Genomic DNA, 19,783 nt, shown 5'->3' on the forward strand with positions numbered 1-19,783 from the left:
CTCATTACTTTCTGTGTTAAAGAAGTGCAAGATCAGCTGGTTTGTCACCTCTCCTGTTACCATCTAGATGGAGTTCCTAGTGGCCTATCGTAGTTTAAGTGCAGGACCTGATAATGAAACTCCATCACTGCTATAATGGGTTTAAAAACAGCTCGACTGAGAGCTAACATTTATCGTTTAAACTCTATTTTGTTGGCTCAGAACCTGTGCTGTGTTTGCACTGATCCATGCTGCTTGATCTTTTAGAGCTTTTAAAGTCATTATCTTTATGGCTATTATACCAGGTGTAATGGTTTGCAGCCACAGAGCTGTATTGCGGCGTAGTACGCCGGACAAACTTTTAAATGCCAGCATTAAATCAGTGCTGACTTTTGGCACCGGCCACTGTGACATTTGAGCCAAGCACACACTCAAACTCGAAGCTGTACACAGCGAACTCGAAGCATTTGTCCTTCTAATACTGGAGAAGTGTATCTAACCTTTATGGGCTCATAAATAGTACATGAATGGAAATCTGTTGAGGAAGCGCGTAGCCGCGGCGTCGTTTCCGCTGACTTCTCGTGTTTGATGAGTTGTGACCGAAACGTGGGAAGCATGTGGGTTGCATGGTGAAGATTTCGGTTTTACGGGCTCACTAATGTTATCCATCATGACTTTGAAAATGTCAGAAGGACGTGGGACGGCTTCGGCATTAGCTGCTCCTGCCAAGACCTTTTTTCCCCGCGTTTCCTGCGGTTTTATTACAGCTCATCAGTCTTAAACACTGGTTCGGTGAGCCATTTGTTTCTTATCTCGCAGTGATTCGCAAAATCTGTGGAAAATGTTATGACATCATTAATCATTTGAGCGGGCGATTTCTGTAGAATATCAGTTTCTAATTTTTCATTTAAACACAAAACCGTGCATCATTCATCATTTAATGCCTTGTTTACACTACACGATTTTTGCCCTGATTTTTACTCCAGACAGGTCACAGACAGATGTGGCAGCTCGGAGGCAAATCGGCATTTGCTTGGGGCTCGAAAATTGGCTCTCGATTGCTATGTGTGAACTGCTCAATGACTCGATCCGAGCTGATCGCTGATTGTTTGTAGACTCTTGAAAAATATCTAGCATGTAACTATCTGGACCTGTCGGTGAGTCAGAATCCAGAATCAGGTTGTGATTGGCAGTGAGTACGGTGTCCAGGTCCAGCCAATGAGAACACAAGATACGGAGTGATGGAAAACCCGGGGAGGAGCTGTAAATATGAGCAACAGGGGCATAATATAGTGTCTATCAGAATGCATCGGCACACACACAGGCTTTACAGTATGTGTGACCTTATCGTCCACTCCAAACCATAATAGCAATGTTGCATTGCTGCTCAAACATAGTTTGAGAGACCAGACAGGCTCATCTGAGATTTCTCCTGGTGATAGATGGTGTAGTGAGTTATTCCCCATTGCTGATTAATTGTGTAGTGTGAAAACCACAACGACTTATGCCTAGTTCACACTACACGGTTTTTGCCCTGATTTTCGCTCACCGACAGGTCGCTGCTAGATGTGGCAGCTCGGAGGCAAATCAGCGTTTGCTTGGGGCTAGAAAATCAGCTCTCAATCACTATGTGTGAACTGTTCAACGACTCGATCCGAGCGGCTTGCCGATCCGTGCAGACTCAAGAAAAAGACCTAGCATGTTATCTGGACCTGTCAGTGAGTCAGAATCCAGAATCAGGTTGTGATTCAGTTCCAGCCAATGAGAACACGAGATATGGAGTGATGGAAAACCCGGGGGAGGAGTGTAAATATGAGCAACAGGGGCATAATATAGTTTCTGTCAGAATGCATCGGCACACACGCACAAGCTTTACAGTATTTGTGACTATCATCCATGCCAAACTATAATAAACTAATAAACGTTGTGTTGCAAAAATATTAATTTACATCCGACTCTCTCTGCAGAACAGACGATCCCTGCTGGCTGGCAAAACGTAGTTTGGGAGACCAGACAGATTCGTCTGAGATTCCTCCTGGTGATAGAGTGTAGTGTGTTATTCCCCATCGCTGATCAATCATGTAGTGTGAAAACCACAAGGGCTTATGCCTAGTTCACACTACACCATTTCTGCCCTGATTTTTGCCATGACAAAACGTGGTTTAGGAGACCAGACAGACTCATCTGAGATTCCTCCTGGTGATAGATCGTATAGGGTGTGACCCCCTATCGCTGATCAATCATGAAGTGTAAAACCACAACGATTTAAACAGACTCCAGATTACAAGACATCAAGTCGTGTAGCGTGAGCTGTACAGTGATCTGAACATTTCGAAAGTCATGTATTGTGAACCTAGCATAACGTGCTTGTTTTTAAAACAGCCTCAACTCTTAATGGCATTATAATCATTACAGCTAATTGTTTCCACCAGATGGCTGCCTGTACCATTACGAATCCCTAAAATGCTTTTTTTAGACTGCTTTATAAAGGTGTTTCTTTTATTTTGTTATTTGTGTGGCTCATTTAAGGGCATCTAGCCTGTCATTAAGCTTTGACTGCTGCCAACACTGCTTTTATGCTGCCACTGTTGTTGATTTCTATTTGGAGCATTAAATTGTCAGTAATTGTAAAAAATGCACTTAAAATTAAGGTCGAATTGAAGCATTACATTTGCAGCATCTGCTGTTTGAGCTTGAGGCACCTGCGATAGTGATAGGATATTCAAAAAGTCCATAGCGTGGTCATACAAGGTGCAACTCTCTGTGAGACTTTTACTGGCAGGTAAAAAAATGCACCTGGCAACCACACGTGATATGGAGGTGGCCTGTAATAATCAGCACCGAGTTTGTACAAGTGAGAAGAGAATTGCTGATGATTGTAATGTGTGAAAAACTTACAGAATGTTCAAGTACATTTATTTAGTTTCTATCATTCGCTGCACGTCCTTGCTTCTTTTCTGCCCGTGCTGAAGGCTTTGTGCAGCCTTGAGCGTAGGATTGTGTGTTTCTCATTAGCTTCTATTCATGAGCATGTATATTCTTTTATACAACCGACAACCTTGATCGAACAAACTCTGAATAACGTTCCGTTCCTTGCTTCCGTCCTGCTTTGAGAGCATCTCACTTCAAATATTCAACTCTTTTCATCAGGAGAATGTTTGTATACATTCAGTAACAAAAGGACTGGTCAATAGCTGCACTCGCACGGCGAGGTCTCACAGCAGACCATAATAAGTGGGGTGTGGGGGCGAGACGAAGGTTCCAGTCTGCTCTGACCAGAAGTCTTTACAATCTGATTTGCAGTCAGCTTCCTTTATGCACTTTCAACCTTCGTCAAAAGAAAACAAGCTACAAAAACTGATCTCAAATCAGCCAAAAGCAAAACTTCTGTACACATATGGCTAAGTATTTAGACAACCACAGTACTGTGAAGTTGGTCTCTAATTTGCCATAAAAGCTTTCACTCGTCTGGGAAGGCTTTCTGCAAGATTTTGGAGCGTGTCTGTGGGAATCTGTGCTTGTTCAATTAAATAAAAATGTTATTAAAACACCAAACTTATTAAACCATGTCTTTATAGACCTAGCTTTTTGCACTCAAACTCAAAAGCAAATGATTTTATTTATTATATATGTATTTATATATAATCAATTTTATATACCTGTCGCCAACATGTGTGGCACAAAACACCTGAACTTAATAATTAGAAGTGGTGTCCACATACTTTTGGGTAGTAGCTGAGCTTACCTCTTATGCCTTTTGTAAATTTTACATTACAGCTGTTGGTTTATTGTACTGTTTCTCAAACAATACCCCTGTCTGTCATTATATTGCTCTCTCTCTCTCTCTCTCTCTCTCTCTCTCTCTCTCTCTCTCTCTCTCTCCTCTCTCTCTCACCCTCTCTCTCTCGCCCCTCTTTTTCTCTCTTTTTTTAGCTTATTATCTGCCCTCTTTCTTTTAGTCTCTCAGCACTCTCACCTTGTTTTTTTTTTTGTCCCTGCTGCAGCTGCTCGAGGGCACTTTTACCTCTCAGGTCAGTCACGAAGTGGACGGTCTCATCTTCCAACCCATTGGGGTGAGTACAGGCCCACATATCTCTATTACACACCTGTAACACACATGTATACGTATACAATGCACATACCCATATTACACACCTATCTACACACAATCACATCCCTATAACATTCACACACACTACTAGAGTACATACTGTATATACATAATACACACACAAACACACACACACACATCTGTAAAAGACCTACACTTATACAAAACACTTACATCCCTATAACCCTACACACACTAATACAGCACATATACACATAATGCACACACACACATCTGTAAAAGACCTACACTTATGCAGCACACTTACATCTCTATAAAACTACACACACTAATATAGCGCGCACACACATCTATATTACAACTGCACTTATACAACACATAAACCACACACACACACACATCTATAAAATGCACCTACATATACAACACACTCATATCCCTATAACACTACACAAACTAATACAGTACGTGTACTACACACTCGCACATGTATAGAACACACTAACATCCCTATAACATGTACACACTCTAATACATGTACACATAATGCACTCACACACATTTGTAAAACACCTACGTGTATACAATACACTTACATCCTAATAATGTACACACCCTAATACAGTACATATACACTAAACACCTACACTAATACTACACTATCACATCCCTGTAATATGTACACACACTATAAAACACACCTATTGATACAACACACTTACATCCCTGTAACATTACACACACTAATACAGTGCAATACACATACTACACACACACATTTTACAACTTGCATAAACTACACTCACACATCTACACAACAGACTTCCCTATAACATACTACACTTATACTGTACAATACACATTCACATGTACTACAAAGATGTAGAACAAATGTGTATTTTGTAGTGCATGGTCTAACAAGGTCTTGACTGGAAGTAAACATGGCTAAAGAAGCCCCCTAAGATCACCACTAAGTTAAAGTCTCAGTAGTGGCGCCAGCCCGGCCATATATGCTGATATGAACGCTAGATTGGAATTCATGTTCTTGGTCCTGCACCAGCAACTTCTGCTGACCAGAAATGAAGTAATAGTACAGGATGAGTACTACAATTAAAATGTTCTTTTAACAGCAAGCACACAGTAGCAACCATCCAGGTGCTTCTTTTTATTTTTTTGTGTTTTATACAAATTAGCAGTAAAACATGCTGGTGGCTGAGCCTGAGACTACCTCACATCCTTTTATAGCCAATATTGAGCTTTTTGTTAGGTGGCCAAACCAAAAGCACAAATCCACGATTCATGTGCCAAAAGACCCAAAGCTTTATGTTGAATGTGTACTGCAGATACCAGCTCAATAAACTCCACATGCTAATGTGATGGAATCAACCAAGCAGAGATCGTTTCTGCTTCATTTTGCTAGAGCTGCTGGGCTCCCAGTCTCAGAGGAGCTCTTCATCGTTCCCAAAGTCTGGCATGGATGTGGCTTTATTTTCCATCTTCCCTTCAGCTTTGTTTTTCCTTTTGTTAGTCTCTGGCATTTGGCCTCTCTCACAGCCACCTCCTTTATGGTGATGTTTGCTTTTTCGCTGGAGCTACTAAGCTATGTTATCAACAGATGCCCAGGCATTATCAAACCCTATAAATCTCCCGTCATCACCCTCCGGGCGTCACACAAACACAGAGCCAAGGACAGTTGCGGCTATTTGCAGCTGTGTGCTCAGTGTCAGTGTCGCTCTGTTCACTGACGGCGTGGACAGAGTGTCCGACTCTAAATGATGCATTGCTTCAAACAAGTGACAGATTGTCGACAGGTGGAAAATAACAGCGGCCTAACTGTGATATTGAGAGGACAAAAACCAGATATGGACTTGATTGCATGGTAAAGCTCTGGAGATTTCAAGCCTGATGTTTTCACGGAAAATCCACAGGAGAGTTCATAATGATCATGATGGCCGCGTAAATGAACGTGGGGCGTAAATAACATGATAGAATTTAGAAAATGAAGTCAGCTTAATTGTCCTAATATAATCATGGATATTTCGTTCATCATCTGGCCGATGGCAACATGTTCTCCATGTGGAGCTGGAAGCAGATTGCCTCAAGCTGCATTATTAGCAGCTTAATGGACGAGGATATGAGGGGTCTGATAGCATCCTGGTTTCCTGTCGGCCTGACTGATCAGGCTGGTACGCGTCCACTGGCAGGGGGATGCCCAGCACCACACAGACGGCTGGGTTCGGCTCAACGCCTCTGGTGGTGTACGAACTGTTACATGTCTGTTGCTGTCAACCACTGCTTCACTCTCACCGCTTGCTTTTCTTAATCTGTCTTTCCTTCTGTGTGTGTGTGTGTATGACACAACTTCACTTCTTCCTACCGCTCAGCTCAGCGTTGTTAGTAAGACTAGACAGCAGGTGTCTATTTTTATACTCCGCTTTTTGAAGTACCACCTGTCTGACATGCAAGAAGTACAGTGTATCACAAAAGTGAGTACACCCCTCACATTTCTGCAGATATTTAAGTATATCTTTTCATGGGACAACACTGACAAAATGACACTTTGACACAATGAAAAGTAGTCTGTGTGCAGCTTATATAACAGTGTAAATTTATTCTTCCCTCAAAATAACTCAATATACAGCCATTAATGTCTAAACCACCGGCAACAAAAGTGAGTACACCCCTTAGTAAAAAGTCCTGAAGTGTCAATATTTTGTGTGGCCACCATTATTTCCCAGAACTGCCTTAACTCTCCTGGGCATGGAGTTTACCAGAGCTTCACAGGTTGCCACTGGAATGCTTTTCCACTCCTCCATGACGACATCACGGAGCTGGCAGATATTCGAGACTTTGCGCTCCTCCACCTTCCGCTTGAGGATGCCCCAAAGATGTTCTGTTGGGTTTAGGTCTGGAAACATGCTTGGCCAGTCCATCACCTTTACCCTCAGCCTCTTCAATAAAGCAGTGGTCGTCTTAGAGGTGTGTTTGGGGTCATTATCATGCTGGAACACTGCCCTGCGACCCAGTTTCCGGAGGGAGGGGATCATGCTCTGCTTCAGTATTTCACAGTACATATTGGAGTTCATGTGTCCCTCAATGAAATGTAACTCCCCAACACCTGCTGCACTCATGCAGCCCCAGACCATGGCATTCCCACCACCATGCTTGACTGTAGGCATGACACACTTATCTTTGTACTCCTCACCTGATTGCCGCCACTCATGCTTGAGACCATCTGAACCAAACAAATTAATCTTGGTCTCATCAGACCATAGGACATGGTTCCAGTAATCCATGTCCTTTGTTGACATGTCTTCAGCAAACTGTTTGCGGGCTTTCTTGTGTAGAGACTTCAGAAAAGGCTTCCTTCTGGGGTGACAGCAATGCAGACCAATTTGATGTAGTGTGCGGCGTATGGTCTGAGCACTGCCAGGCTGACCCCCCACCTTTTCAATCTCTGCAGCAATGCTGACAGCACTCCTGCGCCTATCTTTCAAAGACAGCAGTTGGATGTGACGCTGAGCACGTGCACTCAGCTTCTTTGGACGACCAACGCGAGGTCTGTTCTGAGTGGACCCTGCTCTTTTAAAACGCTGGATGATCTTGGCCACTGTGCTGCAGCTCAGTTTCAGGGTGTTGGCAATCTTCTTGTAGCCTTGGCCATCTTCATGTAGCGCAACAATTCGTCTTTTAAGATCCTCAGAGAGTTCTTTGCCATGAGGTGCCATGTTGGAACTTTCAGTGACCAGTATGAGAGAGTGTGAGAGCTGTACTACTAAATTGAACACACCTGCTCCCTATGCACACCTGAGACCTAGTAACACTAACAAATCACATGACATTTTGGAGGGAAAATGACAAGCAGTGCTCAATTTGGACATGTAGGGGTGTAGTCTCTTAGGGGTGTACTCACTTTTGTTGCCGGTGGTTTAGACATTAATGGCTGTATATTGAGTTATTTTGAGGGAAGAATAAATTTACACTGTTATATAAGCTGCACACAGACTACTTTTCATTGTGTCAAAGTGTCATTTTGTCAGTGTTGTCCCATGAAAAGATATACTTAAATATCTGCAGAAATGTGAGGGGTGTACTCACTTTTGTGATACACTGTAGGTCCCTTATGTTCATGTGCTTGTAGATATTTGCAGTAGTCATTTTTAATTTATTTAATTTTTAAGTTTTTTTAAATGGATTTTCCTCATTTTCTCCCAATCTAGTCTATTCCAACTACCCTGGTTATATCTCCTATCTGCCCCCCTGGCCGAGGATGGACGTACCTAACACACACTTCCTTAGACACGTGTGCAGTAGCGAACTGCTTTTTTCACCTGCACAAGGCGGGTTTACTGCTCCCTCTTATTCATTATCTCTGTGGGGCGGCATGGTGGCTAAGTGGGTAGCACTGTCGCCGCACAGCAAGAATGTCCTGGGTTCGATCCCCAGGTGGGGCGGTGTGGAGTTTGCATGTTCTCCCCATGTCTGCGTGGGTTTCCTCCGGGTGCTTCGGTTTCCTCCGGGTGCTTCGGTTTCCTCCCACAGTCCAAAGACATGCAAGTGAGGTGAATTGGAGATACAAAATTGTCCATGACTGTGTTTGATATAACCTTGTGAACTGATGAATCTTGTGTAATGATTAACAACCGTTTCTGTCATGAATGTAACCAAAGTGTAAAACATGATGTTAAAATCCTAATAAACAAACAAACTGGTGTCCATTATTCACCGTTTCTGTGCCCGTGCCTTCAACCAGCCAGCAGAGGCTATGAGTAATCCAGTCCTCCCACCTGGCAAAAGTTAGGCAGGCTGGTAGCAGTGCTGTGATTGGAACTCACAAGCTTGCAAACTCAGCATTGGTGTAACTGAACGTTAAACATAAAAAACGACTCTAATTAAACGTGTGTAAATAAATGTGAGCTAGGATAATGGCATGATCTCTAATGATTAGCTGAGATCGTCTTTTCAAAGCAAAGTCCAGCGAGTTTGTTGTGGAGGAACTAAAGTGGCCTGAGCTCAATGTAATAACACGCCTCGGACAGGATGCCAATCCATCGCAAGGCCTCAGTCTTCCCACTGCCAGATATAGCCAGCCATGTCTGACCGGCCAATAGCACAGAAAGGACCCTGGATCCCAGCGTTATTGGGCTACAGTAATTCACCGCCGCACCACCCAAGCATCTGGACTCTATAGTGAAAAACCCAACCAAGGGCAGTCAATGTTTTATTCTTTACTGCTTGCCAGGTCTGTTCTTCTGGCTTGTGTGGCCTCTTTGTCGCTTTGCTCCTGAGCTTTTCTTGCTCCAAGCCATTAATAACAGCACAGTTGAACGGACAAAACGTAGCGTTCACACCCCAAATTATCTATCGGACTGGCAGGTAAAGAGTAAACAGTACAGAATCACTACAGAAAATGCTTTTTCACTGCTTTAGGGGTGGCATAGTCATCGGCGTCTCGGTGGGTAGCACTGTCGCCTTACAGCAAGAAGGTCCTGGGGTTTGATCCCCAGGTGAAGTGGTCCGAGTTCTTTCTGTCCTGTCATGAATGTAACCAAAGTGTGTAAAACATGATGTTAAAATCCTAATAAATAATTGCTGCTTCAGAGTCCACTGGTCATATGCTTTAAACCACTCCGGCGGATGCTTGATATTGCAAAAGGTAACCCATAGGAACCCAATCCATGAAGCTTTTCACAAACAGTTGTTGTAATCGGCGTGTTTTAAGCTCTGAAAAGTCTTCAACCTTGCTAACGAGAAAACCATATGTGACTTGATATCCACCGATCAGCCATAACATTAAAACCACCTCATTTCTACACACATTGTCCATCAAGACCTCGCATCAAGATCATTCAGAAACAGAATAAATGTCTGCAGTTTTCAGAGCACCATCCATCCACTCATCCTCCTCACCCGGCTTTGATTTCATGCTCGGGTTTCAGTTTCTGGTCTGATGCAGTGCTGTTATAGAGCTTTTACTGCATTACATGTGTGTACGTCATGTGTGAAAACCAGCCAGCGTGAAACCTCGAAGGAGACTGAGATCTTGGTCCAGAAATAATTGCGGTTCAGAGCCAAGGGGGAGGTGAGCAGGTGTAAGGATAGGCGTAAAGAGGGACGCTTCCCTGGGAATGGGAGTGAAGAAAAATGTCTGATGTTTAATTGGATCTCAGTTCTTAGGTGTCATATAAAGAGTCCAGGAAGAACAAGTTCACTGGGGTGTCACCAGATGTCAACTGTAACTCTCGCCAAAGCTGTAGCTTTTTTTCTACAGCACAGTGTAACGGTACTTTTACTACAAGGAAAGTGTTTCAGTACTGGTCCAGTCGTAGTTGTTCCAGATCAAAGGTTTTAGTTCCAGTACAGATGGATAGATGGATGGATGGATAGGTAGGTAGGTGGGTAGGTAGGTAGATGGATTGGATGGATGGATGGATGGATAGATGGATGGATAGATGGATGGATGGATGGATTGGATGAATGGACAGATGGACAGATAGATAGGATGGATGGATGGATGGATGGATGGATTGGATGGATGGACAGATTTAGTACCACAAGTTCCTGTTTCTGTACCCGAGTTTCTATTTAAACCTACACATTTTGTGGGGATGCATGCAAGCCTGTGGTCCTGATTAGCCAGTAGGAGCGTTGTGCCCACTATGGTGGATCTACATGTCTGGGACAGAACACAACACATCTGAGTAGACATTGAGGCACCATTTTGGAAACCACTTCTTGTAACACTGCATGGCCAAAAGTATGTGGACAGCTGACCATGAGATTGTTTGACATCCTATTTCAAAACCATGAGCATTAATATGGCCTTCCCAATTCCAAACCTTCACCCATTTGCGTCCCATTTAGTTTGGGGTCAGACGCTAACATTGGACGAAACAACCTGGCTGGCAATAAACATTCTAATTAATTCCGAGGGTCTCTTTTTGGATTGAGGTCAGGGCTCTGTGCAGGCTACTCTTCCTCACTTTGTGCACAGGGGGACAGTCATTTTAAAATATGGCAGCATATTATTTATTTTATATTACTATATTTATAGACCTAGTTGCAATGGGTATGTAAAACCAAAAAAACTTAATACTTAGTAGAGGTGTCTACATACCTTTGCCATATAGTGTATACTATGTGCCGGCTGCAGTAAAAGCCAGGAGCACACATTAACAACAGACTTACCAAATGTATCATGTGTTAAGTAGTGCTTCCTCATTGGTCCCAGTGGGAGTGCGTGTTTGTGCGAGTGTGTACAGGAGGAGGGTTCATTTAATCAAATTAAAATAAATCCCTGCTCATAGGGGTGTAATCAGGTCAAAAATCAAGGTCTGTGTTTTTTCTCCTTCCATTGTTGTCCCACATTTTCTACTTATGTCCTGAATAGTGTGTAAAACACACCTGATGGGGAAAAGTATGTGAACACCCAAATATTATGTGCTTGTGCTTTAATATGGAGTTGGATAACTTTGTACAATAGCCCCTTCTCTCGTATCAAGACTTTAATAGATTTTGGAACATGAATGTTGGAATTCGCTCCCATTCAGCCACACATACATCATTTATAGCTTTGTGAATAGCAATTGAAGTATTCCTGAACCTCATTTATGGACCTCATTTTGTACATAGGGCACCCCCCAAACTACTGGCATCATTTTAAAAGCACACTCTCCTCTTAAATGACATTGCAGTGTGTGGCATTACATTTTACTAGAACTTAGCAGCACAAAGATTTAGATTTAGTCCATCTGTTTCTCTGCATACTTTTTTAGCCTGCTTTCACCCTGTTCTTCAATGGTCAGGACCCCCACAGGACCACCACAGATCAGGTATTATTTAGGTGGTGGATGATTCTCAGCACTGCAGTGACACCGACATGGTGGTGGTGTGTTAGTGTGTGTTGTGCTGGTATGAGTGGATCAGACACAGCAGCGCTGCTAGAATTTTTAAATACCGTGTCCACTCACTGTCCACTCTATTAGACATTCCTACCTAGTTGGTCCACCTTGTAGATGTAAAGTCAGAGACGATCGCTCATCTATTGCTGCTGTTTGAGTTGGTCATCTTCTAGACCTTCATCAGTGGTCACAGGACGCTGCCCACGGGGCACTGTTGGCTGGATGTTTTTGGTTGGTGGACTATTTTCAGTCCAGCTGTGACAGTGAGGTGTTTAAAAACTCCATCATAGCTGCTGTGTCTTATCTTCTCATACCAGCACAACACACACTAACACACCACCACCATGTCAGTGTCAGTGCAGTGCTGAGAATGATCCACCACCCAAATAATACCTGCTCTGTAGTGGTCCTGGGAGAGTTCTAACTATTGAGGAACAGCATGAAAGGGGGCTAACAAAGTATGCAGAGAAACAGAGGCTTCTATATGATAAGTGGAGCTGATAAAATGGACAGTGAGTGTAAAAACAAGGAGGTGGTTTTAATGTTATGGCTGATAAGTGTAGTTTGCTATGGAGGTCACCTCATGTTTTTTAGGAATACAAGGAGAATTATGCAGTTTTTAAAGGGTCTGTTCATCATTTCATAGACATCCTCATCTGGAGAGGTTAGAGGGTTTAGAAAAATATAGAAGCAGGTTACTGAGTGAAATCAGTGAGTCAGAGGCTGTATAGCTCTGAGATGTGAAAGAGGGTTTGGAGAATTGGCAATCAGAGACACACGACCAGAGCCAAAACAGACGCTCTGCATTGAAATTCCAGGTTTTTTTTTTAGCTTCAGTTCCAGTCTGAATAGACACTATAGAACCTTTATACCTCCGGAGGCAAAATGTGTGAGCGGGTTATCTTCTCCAAAAACGTGTCCTTGGACTTGGCCAGTGTGTGATTTGGGGAAAAAAAAGAAAGAGCAAGGAAGAGGTAGGTCGGGTGTAAATTACAAAAAGAGGATGCCATCAGTGCAGATGGCACTCAAGCCAATCAAACCCATTTCCAGATGGCAGTCTTTACACCACATGTAGAAAACTATCCTACTTCCAACAAAATGATTGGAAGGAAAATACATTTTTATGACACCTAAACATTAAAAGATTGATTCTGAATAATCATTCAATTCTGTGTAGTGTTCATATTTAGATGTTCTGAAAAAATGTCATCTCTATATGGCCATAAGTATGTGGACACCCGTAACAACCCGTTATTGAGTTCAGGTGTTTCTACAGGTATATAAACTCAGTTATATGAGGGTTCTTTAAAGAGTTTCTATTAACTCTGTTTATTAGGAATTTCAAAAACAAATCACATGACCTTTCTACATGGTCACCAGTGTCGAACCAACTTTTTAATGCCATCAGCAAAAAATGTATTTGGTTGAGCACAGAGCCACTGATGCACCGCTGCTTTCACATCATCACATGAAAATCTTTTTCCCCTTAAAGCTTCTTCGAGCGTCCAAAAAGGTGGTAACCAGATGGCGCTAAATTCTGACTATAAGCATCTCTTAGTCTCTCAGACATGACCAATTCCTACCTCTCCCACCCTCACCATTTCCAACCAAAATAAAAAAAAGTGCAGAAACTTTTTGAAGATCCCTCATACACTGATCAGCCATAACATTAAAACCACCTCCTTGTTTCTACTTACCATATAGAAGCACTTTGTAGTTCTACAATTACTGACTGTAGTCCATCTGTTTCTCTGCATGCTTTGTTAGTCCCCTTTCATGCTCTTCTTCAATGGTCAGGACCCCCACAGGACCACCACAGAGTAGGTATTATTTAGGTGGTGGATCATTCTCAGCATTACAGTGACACTGACATGGTGGTGGTGTGTTAGTGTGTGTTGTGCTGGTATGAGTGGATCAGACACAGCAGCGCTGCTGGAGTTTTTAAACACCTCACTGTCACTGCTGGACAGAATAGTCCACCAACCAAAAATATCCAGCCAACAGTGCCCCGTGGGCAGCGTCCTGTGACCACTGATGCAGGTCTTAAAGATGACCAACTCAAACAGCAGCAATAGATGAGCGATCGTCTCTGACTTGACATCTACAAGGTGGACCAACTAGGTGGACAGTGAGTGGACACTATTTAAAACTCCATCAGTGCTTCTGTGTCTGATCCACTCATACCAGCACAACACACACTAACACACCACCACCATGTCACTGTCACTGCAGTGCTGAGAATCATCCACCACCTAAATAATACCTGCTCTGTGGTGGTCCTGTGGGGGTCCTGACCATTGAAGAACAGCATGAAAGAGCTTTCAACAAAGCATGCAGAGAAATAGATGACCTACCGTCAGTAATTGTAGAACTACAAAGGGCTTCTATATGGTAAGTGGTGCTGATAAAATGGACAGTGAGTGTAGAAACAAGGAGGTGGTTTTAATGTTATGGCTGATCAGTGTATTTACATTCTAAATATAAAATTGTTGCGAGAAAAATTCATGTCCCTATATGGCCCAAAGTATGTGGACACCCCTGCTAGTTATTAAGTTCAGGTGTTTCTACAGGTTTATGAACTTAATTATATTTTTGCTCAAGGGCAATAGCTTTACTGTTCCAGCATGACTTTGCACAAAGCAAAAATTGTTCATAAAGATATGGTCCAGTAAGTTTGGTGTGTAATTACTGTAGTGACATTTACAGTACCCGTACTTAAGTCCCACTAAACAACTTTGAAAATAATTGAAACTGTCCACCTATTTTTAACCATAAATTGGATCTTCACAAGTCAATCCACAGCCAGACTGTAAACTGAGCTCACGAAACTGAAATTGAGAAAATTATCTTTGTCATTTAGCTTTATGAGGAATGCTTATCAGATGAAGCCAAGCAATATCAAGCGTCCTTCAGAGTGTGAAGTCCCACCGGATCGAAGCTTTTCAAATGAAAATGGCCTGAAGTAATCGACGTTGTGGACTGAGATAGACATTATTAATTTCCCTGCCATGCCTCCAGTTTTATATCTGTCTCACATCATGAGAAGGTAGAAACGACTCTTTTTAATCATAACACTTTCCATAATTGCATCAATCCCTTCATGCCTGAGTAGAGACGGTTTTAAAAACTCTGCAGAGTGTACAGTAAATGAATTATACAATATAACATGTATTAGAATTTATTAGGCAAGTAAATTAGCACATGCAAGCATTTTTAGCTGCTTGTAAGATACACTATTATTGCCAAAAGTATTCACTCACCCATCCAAATCATTGAATTCAGGTGTTCCAATCACTTCCATGGCCACAGGTGTATAAAACCAAGCACCTAGGCATGCAGACTGCTTTTACAAACATTTGTGAAAGAATGGGTCGCTCTCAGGAGCTCAGTGGATTCCAGTGTGGTACCGTGATAGGATGCCACCTGTGCAACAAGTCCAGTCCTGACTGCATTGTGTGGGGATGGGAAGAACTTGACTGGCCTGCACAGAGTCCTGACCTCAACCCGATAGAACACCTTTGGGATGAATTAGAGCGGAGACTGCGTGCCAGGCCTTCTCATCCAACATCAGTGTCTGACCTCACAAAATTTCCCATAAACACACTCCTAAATTTTGTGGAAAGCCTTCCCAGAAGAGTTGAAGCCGTTATAGTTGCAAAGGGTGGGCCGACATCATATTAAACCCTATGGATTAAGAATGGGACGTCATTCAAGTTCATATGGGTGTGAAGGCAGACGATCGAATACTTTTGGCAGTATAGTGTATGTCACATTAATATAGACAGACAGTCGTACCCAAGTTTTACCCTTCATACACACTAAATATATCAGTCTTCATAATTATAGTCACACATTCATACATAGTTGAATTAAAGGTATATAAAGTGCAGACTGCAGCAGATTTAGGGGAGCAATACTAAACAGAATATAGTAAGTGATGACTTACTCAACAATGCTCTTGTGAAACGATTGAAAATCTTCTTCCTCTTGAAGCTTCTTTGAGTGTCCAAAAAGGAGTAAATCAGACGGCGCTACATCCGGACTATAAGCTCTCTCTCAGTCTCTGAGATATGACCAATTACTACTCCTCCACCCTCACCGTTTCCAACCAAAATATAAAAGTGCAGAATACTAAACAGAATAGAATAAGTGTTGACTTACTCAACAATGCTCTTGTGAAACGATTTTTTACTAGTGTAATTACATTAGGTGAGAAAATTGACTCTCATTTATTGACATTTGATATTTGGTCGTCCTTCTTCTAAACAAAGGTCTTAAGAAGCTACAACAGATTCTATTTGTTTAATCAAATGATTTATCTTACACATTATTATGACCACCAGCTAATATCCAGAGTAACCGCCGTGTGCAGCACGGACGGTTCCTTGAGTTTCTGTGTCGGTTTACAGTTACATTTGATCACAACCATACTGGTTCAAATCAAATGTTTCTGTACAGTATAATTGTTCTTGTTCTGGTTGTAAATGACACTTGGACAGATTTGATTTTCTTCATAGGATTATTGTGGAGTTTGTTGGTTTCAAACATATACTAACAGCAAATTAAACACACACAGTTCTATAATGTCAGAACATTGTGGCATAGTCATATAATTCTTTGTAATTATTATTAACTACACCTGGTGTTTTTAGTGGCCGTGTAAAAGGGCTAGTTTGAATGCACTCATTTAAAAGTCAATAGAGTAGTGATCCCTGTCCGAGGTCAGGATGACAACCCAAACTCTCACCTTGCTGATAAGATAATTTGTCCAGATGTTTAGATATAATCTAAGCTCCACCAAAAACCAAACCAGCCATAAATAAAAAGCTCCTGGAACGTAGGCCAGTAATACATTTCAATAAATCATGTCATTTCTTGCTCAGTAAAGACTTAATTATGACAGGCTCACAGCAGCGTTTGGCAACAGTAGATCTCCCAGGCACTGCGGGCACCTTGCCCCCTAGACAACTGTTGAAGCAAGCTCAGGGATTTACACACCGCTGTGCCAGCTTGCTTGTTGCTATGAGAATAGGATTTATCATGCCCTGAGCACTAGAGAAACTGGACCTCATGACCCAGCCCATGACCAGACCTTGGGGATGCCGCCGGGAGTGAGACAGATGGCACTGTCAAGTGGCTCGGATTATTCAGGAATGACTCCTGTGAAGCTGATTTCAAGGGGGGTATCTATCAGGATGAACAAAAGGGCAAGCTGGGTTAGAGACGTGTCTTGTTAGACGAGACATTTGGGATTTCCTTGGTAATAGTGTTACTCTGTACAAAGAGCAAACAAGTCCTAATCAGATTCCTGAACTGAAATAGTGTCTCTCGTTTGCTTTGAGAAGTCGTCTCCTCCGTCTTTAATATGTCACCCAAACTTTGGTGCTCTCTCTACGTTTACACTGCCCCGTAAAAGCCCAAATAATTTTTTTTATTATGTGACACATCTTGACCGACTCACATGCACTGAACACTGCTTCATTTAAAATTCATAAGCTACTCAACAGATGTTGGATTCTTTTTTAATAGTGGAGTAAAAATGATGTTCCGATATTTTCATGATGATTAGATATTTAACAACGAAATAAACCTTCATATAGTGGGTGCAGCACAGCCAGAAGGATCTTGAGCACCTAGGTTTAAATCAAGCCTCCAAACATTAGCAGGGAGTTTGTATATGCTTGGCATCTCTGTGACAATACAATCCAAGCATTTAGGGGCTAAGGCTGTTGCTTAAGGGTGCGACAGTGCCAGCCTGGCTATGATGGGGCTTGAACGAGTGACATTACAATGACTAATCTAGCACCTTTATACTGTCTATACTCTAAGCAGACATGATTAGCATAAAGCCCTAAGTGATTTTTTTATAAACGCTGACAGTTTGTTGGCCAGCAGAGTTACTTTGACAGTTAATTTAATACTGATGAGGTGAATGTGTCACAACACACATTTTGTGTATGAGGCTACATTGTCAAAGTGTCCCTGCAAAGTCCTGTCTACTGTCGAAAGCACCTACAGTGGGCACACAGGCATCAGAACTAGACATCAGAGCAATGCAAGAAGGTTAACTAGTCCAGCGAATACTGTACTGAAGACCGGCTAGATGTCTCATGGAGTCTACAGTGCATCAGAGCTGTTTTGACAGCATGGAAAGGGACGCTAGATACTGAAAGGATATAAGCAAAAAGGTCCTGGGTTTGATACTCAGGTGGAGCGGTCCAGGTCCTGTCTGTGTGGAGTTTGCATGTTCTCCCCGTGTCTGCGTGGGTTTCCTCTGGGAGTTCCAGTTTCCTTCCACAGTCCAAAGACCTGTTAGTAAGGTGAACTGGAGATACAAAATTGTCCATGACTGTGTTTGACATTAAAGACTTGTCTACTGTGTCTTCTGGGAGAATGCAGTCAGTTGTTACATCTAGTGCTGCTTGTATTACCATCTTTCACTGCTGTTTATTTGGAGATCCTGTCCATCCATGGTCAGGTCTGGAAATGGATTGATGACTGTCATCCTGTGTTGAAGGCCATCAACAAGACTTATGGCCTCCTTGAGGATTCCTGTTAACAGATAGTTATTGGAACATACCAGAAATAGATCAGCACTGATTAAACTGGTTTAGATTATTTAATGATGTTTGAAGGAGGAATTCATGTTGAATTTTAGGTAATCTGAGAGTTACTACTTGATTTACTACTGTGTTGTTTATGGCATCACCAGAGACATACCGACTACAGTGGTGTAAAAAATGTCATTGCCTTTCATAATACCTCTGTTATTTTCACACTAAATGATTTTAGGTCATTAAATGAATGATTACGCAATGAACTGGCTCACCAGCTGTGTGTTTAATTTAGCTAATTAAACAAAGCCAGGCTTTATTTCAGTCAGCTCTATAGTATATAAATCTAACTTTAATATAAAATCATGTCATGCAATCGTCCTACAGTTTCTACAGGAACACTGCGCTACAATCGGATTGCACAATTTCTTTATCTAGAGAAAATTTGGTGCACAATTAGGACCAACACAGAAAATGTCTCTAACATCACTTCCCTTGACATTCCAAACATTCCTTGAATTGTTTACAGTACTACAAGTGTTGTGGTGGCCTTATGTACAAGCAGTTAAATGTCATTTTATGATTACTATTTTTTTCCCTTTGTGAGTGGAAGGGGGCTTGCCAAGATATGTCCAATTGGGGATTAGGGAAAGGGGAGATGGGTTTTTGCGGTGTGGCAACTTGTATTACAATGTAAATGCAACATTTTGGTTGTTTTTGGATTGGTGTTCTTCTCTTACCCTGTCACCTGTAATGCAAAACCTTCAAGAATGTTGAAAAAAAAAAGTTTTCCATTGGAAATGGATTACAAAGCTGTTTTAAGGAGGCCACAAACAATCCCAGAAAAATATTCTAAGAACTGCTGGTGTCTTAAACCTTTGCTAATATTAATACCCACATTTTTACAATATGAAAAAACAGGCAAATAGAGTTTATTGGAAGATAAGTAGGAAACCACTGCTAACCAAGAGAGACATCAGTGCTATGGATGACAAAAAAGAAGAAAGACAATATTCTTTCCGTGAAAAACAAAAGTTTTTAGTCATTTATGGTCTCATTATTTCGTACACCAATGTACCACCATTTAAAATAGCGGTTGCTAGTGTGATTAGTAGTAGATGCTTAGCTGAATATGTTATTGAGTGTTAACCACTAAGTGTTAAAGTTAAGCTACCTGTTTCTCCTGGAACTGTTGAAACTGTAAAATACCCTAATATGTAAAGATTCATCTCTCCAAACGAAGATTTTAATTGTCCTTTATGGATCTGAATGCTGGA

The 19,783-nt window shown here is 41.9% G+C and overlaps 1 protein-coding gene across 1 annotated transcript in view; it reads left to right on the top strand.

Moving 5' to 3' along the window:
• The window catches only part of rngtt (RNA guanylyltransferase and 5'-phosphatase), a 134,232-nt gene that overhangs the window by 87,736 nt on the left and 26,713 nt on the right, over positions 1-19,783 (top strand). Inside the window, exon 12 of the mRNA XM_063001128.1 lies at positions 3,984-4,052. Coding sequence (XP_062857198.1) covers positions 3,984-4,052 — 69 coding nt within the window. The remainder of the gene's footprint in view (positions 1-3,983; positions 4,053-19,783) is intronic.

The sequence above is a fragment of the Trichomycterus rosablanca genome, chromosome 9 (genome assembly GCF_030014385.1).
Source record: "Trichomycterus rosablanca isolate fTriRos1 chromosome 9, fTriRos1.hap1, whole genome shotgun sequence".
In the NCBI taxonomy this organism is placed as follows: Eukaryota; Metazoa; Chordata; class Actinopteri; order Siluriformes; family Trichomycteridae; genus Trichomycterus; species Trichomycterus rosablanca.